The sequence below is a fragment of the Hyaloscypha bicolor genome (assembly GCF_002865645.1).
Source record: "Hyaloscypha bicolor E unplaced genomic scaffold K444scaffold_86, whole genome shotgun sequence".
Taxonomy (NCBI): Eukaryota; Fungi; Ascomycota; class Leotiomycetes; order Helotiales; family Hyaloscyphaceae; genus Hyaloscypha; species Hyaloscypha bicolor.
The window spans coordinates 297125-300174 of record NW_020194588.1 but is presented as its reverse complement, the minus strand read 5'-3'; the positions used below and the strand labels follow the sequence as shown (position 1 = coordinate 300174).

Sequence of the window (3050 nt, the reverse complement as noted above, 5' to 3'; positions counted from 1 at the left end):
TACTTAAATAATTCCCTAAAGTATAAAAACCATATATAAAAGGTCCTTTAGTAATTGCGGAATACCGGCCTTTAAATAAATATTAAGAAATTAGAGTTTAAGATTATTTATATAAAGTACTTAGGCTTTATTATATTTACTAGAGGTATTGAAATAGATCTAGATAAGATAGTAGTTATTAAGAACTAGTAACTACTAAAGATAGTTAAAGAAATATAAGGCTTTCTGGATTTTTATAACTTTTATTAGTATTTTATTACAGAATACGGCCGTATAGTAAAGCCCCTAATAGCTCTAATATATAAGGGAGTTCTATTTAAGTAAATAGATTAGTATTAAGAAGGTTTTACTAAGCTAAAGCAAGCTATATTCTCGGTACTAATTCTATATTACTATAACTCGAACCTCTTTACTATAGTTAAGACAGATATATTAAATAGAGTTATAGCTAGTATTCTCTTATAATAAGACCTCTAGATAGGACTCTGGCACCCGGTAGTATTTTTCTCTAAGATTATATAATTAGTAAAGCTAAATTATAATATTTATAATAAAGAAATACTTGCTATTATTCTTTCTTTAACCGAATAGTAAGCGGAGCTAGAAGGCCTATAAGAGGCACCCTTTATAATTTACTTAGACTACTAAGCCCTTAAGTATTTTATAACTATAAAGAAGCTCTTAGTAAGATAAGCTTATTAGATAAAGTACCTTTCCTGCTACTATTTCAAGTTTATATATTAGATAGGCAAGTTAAATAAATAAGCAAATGCCCTAAGTAGAAAATATAAGAATATAATTACCCAGAATAAAATAATAGTAGCCTACTAAACCCAAATTCTTCTTCTATAATAAAAGATTAATAATAATATTATACGGGATCTCTAGTTAGCCCTAATTAAGGCCTTTATAAGCCCGGCTTAGGAAGAAACCTAGTATAATAATATCTAGCTAGTAAACAAGCTATTAAGTAAGAACTAAGAGTTACTAGAACTAGAAAAGCTATAAAATAAGGCAAGAAATAAAAAGGAAGGCACTTGAATATTATAAGATAGTCTTCTCTTATAATATAATAAACTATTTATATCTAATAATATAATAATACCCGAGATACCCTTATATATTACTCTTATTTAGGAGATACATATATAGTCCCTAATAAGACACCCAGAATAAGCCAAGCTTTAATAGCTTCTTTAGGCCTACTATTACTAGCTAGGCTAAGATATAAATATTAATTAATATAGGAATAACTACTATACTTACTAATAATCCCACGTTTCTAGAGACAAGAAGCCAGGGCTCTTATATCTATTACTAGTTCCTGACTGCTTCTAGTAATATATATTAGTAGATTTCAAGAAATACCCAGAAAATAAAAACAAGTATAATATAATAGTAATTTTTATTAATTACCTAAATAAGTACCCTATTATAATTCCTGTCTGAAATATAGTAATAGCTAAAGAATTAGCGCTCCTATTTCTTATCTATATAGTTTGCTAAGTTAGTATCCCGGAGACTATAGTATCTAATTAAGGCCTCTAGTTTATATTAGATTTCTGGAACAAGTTCTATAAGTATATTAATATAAAACTTAAGTTATTAATTACTAATTATCCCTAAACTAATAGCTAGATAAAGATTATTAACTAGTACTTTAACTAATAGCTATATCCCTATATAAATTACTACTAGGATAATTAGGACAAATAGGTAGTAATAATTAATTACTAGTAGGTAATTCTGGTTTATAAGACTATAAGCTAATTCCCGTTTCTTATAGAAAAGGGCTATAAACCGCAAATATTATTTAACTAGGAAACCCAAGTATAATCGGGTACCCTAAAGAAAGAGCTAAATAGATAGAAGGCAAAGGCCCTAGTAATATGGCTTTATGAATTATAGTAAAAAGTACAGGAAAACATAATATAAATATAAGAATATTATATTACTCAAGCTAATAAATACTACTAACTAGTAGACTTCGAAATAGGAAATAAAATATAAATTACTACTAAGTACTAGAAGAATAATTATCCAAACCGCAAGCTAGCTTACTAAATAGAAGAACTATATAAAATCCTGGAATAAGTAAGATATTTCTTTAGGCTTAAGCTTCTGGAATTAATAAGAATATATCCGGTATTTTATATAAAGAAGCTATATAAAGATCCAGGTAACCCTATTTTCGGATAAGTAAATCCGGAGCCTCTACTATTAGAACTATAAGACAGGGAAATAGAATATAAAGTTCAAGAGATATAAGTAGTAAAACTGCTTTATAGAAAGCTAAAGTACCGAGTCTAGTAGAAAGGATAGGACCCAGATCCGGAGTAGTATTCTGCTTCCTTATTAAATAATAGTACCCTAGCTCTTTAGAGCTTCTATAATAAGAACCCCGAATAGCCAGGACCGCCCCAGAATCTCTCCTATTAGTTAGACTATACTAAGAATAATATATTACCGGAACTATATAATATGGACGGAAATCCTTTAAAGTTATATATAAAAGGCCCTGGCCTTTAATATATAACCTGCGACTTGGAAATTTAATAGGGACTTTCGAAGCTCGGGAATAAGCTTACTTTAAGAGAAGAAGTAATATTATAGTTATTATAATATATAATACTAGTAGGGATTAGACTAGAGCTAGAGAGGCATCTAATATCTGAGTAAGGTATCTATAATTACCTGATTATTACACGTGACCCCGAGCTTAAGCTAGTATATGGGCCTGTATATAGCTCGCGATTATTTAGATCCGAGGCTCCTTCGGGATCCTTTTCTCTCTTTAGCTTTAAATTATTAAGATAGAGATAGTCTAATTATGCCTTCTAGGCCCTAGATCTTATACTCGTAATAAAAAAAATATAAGAGATTATATTAGAACTTGTTTTATATATTAATAAACTAAAATAAAGAAATATCTATTATATAATATATTTAGTTTATTTCCTATTTTTTTTAAGTTATAGTAAGAAATTATTATAAACTTTATTATGGGACTATTTCTTTTTAGATTTTATAATAAAATATATAATTCTATA

General features: G+C 28.0%; 1 protein-coding gene across 1 annotated transcript; it reads left to right on the top strand.

The window, feature by feature from the left end:
• Window positions 1–1341: 1341 nt before the first annotated feature.
• Window positions 1342–1626, top strand: K444DRAFT_530297 (uncharacterized protein; the record flags this gene model as incomplete). The annotated part of the gene is made up of 2 exons (XM_024874890.1): window positions 1342–1443; window positions 1573–1626. Coding segments are annotated over 2 exons (156 nt in total), but the record flags the coding sequence as incomplete, so codon positions are not given.
• Between the last annotated feature and the right edge of the window lie 1424 nt (window positions 1627–3050).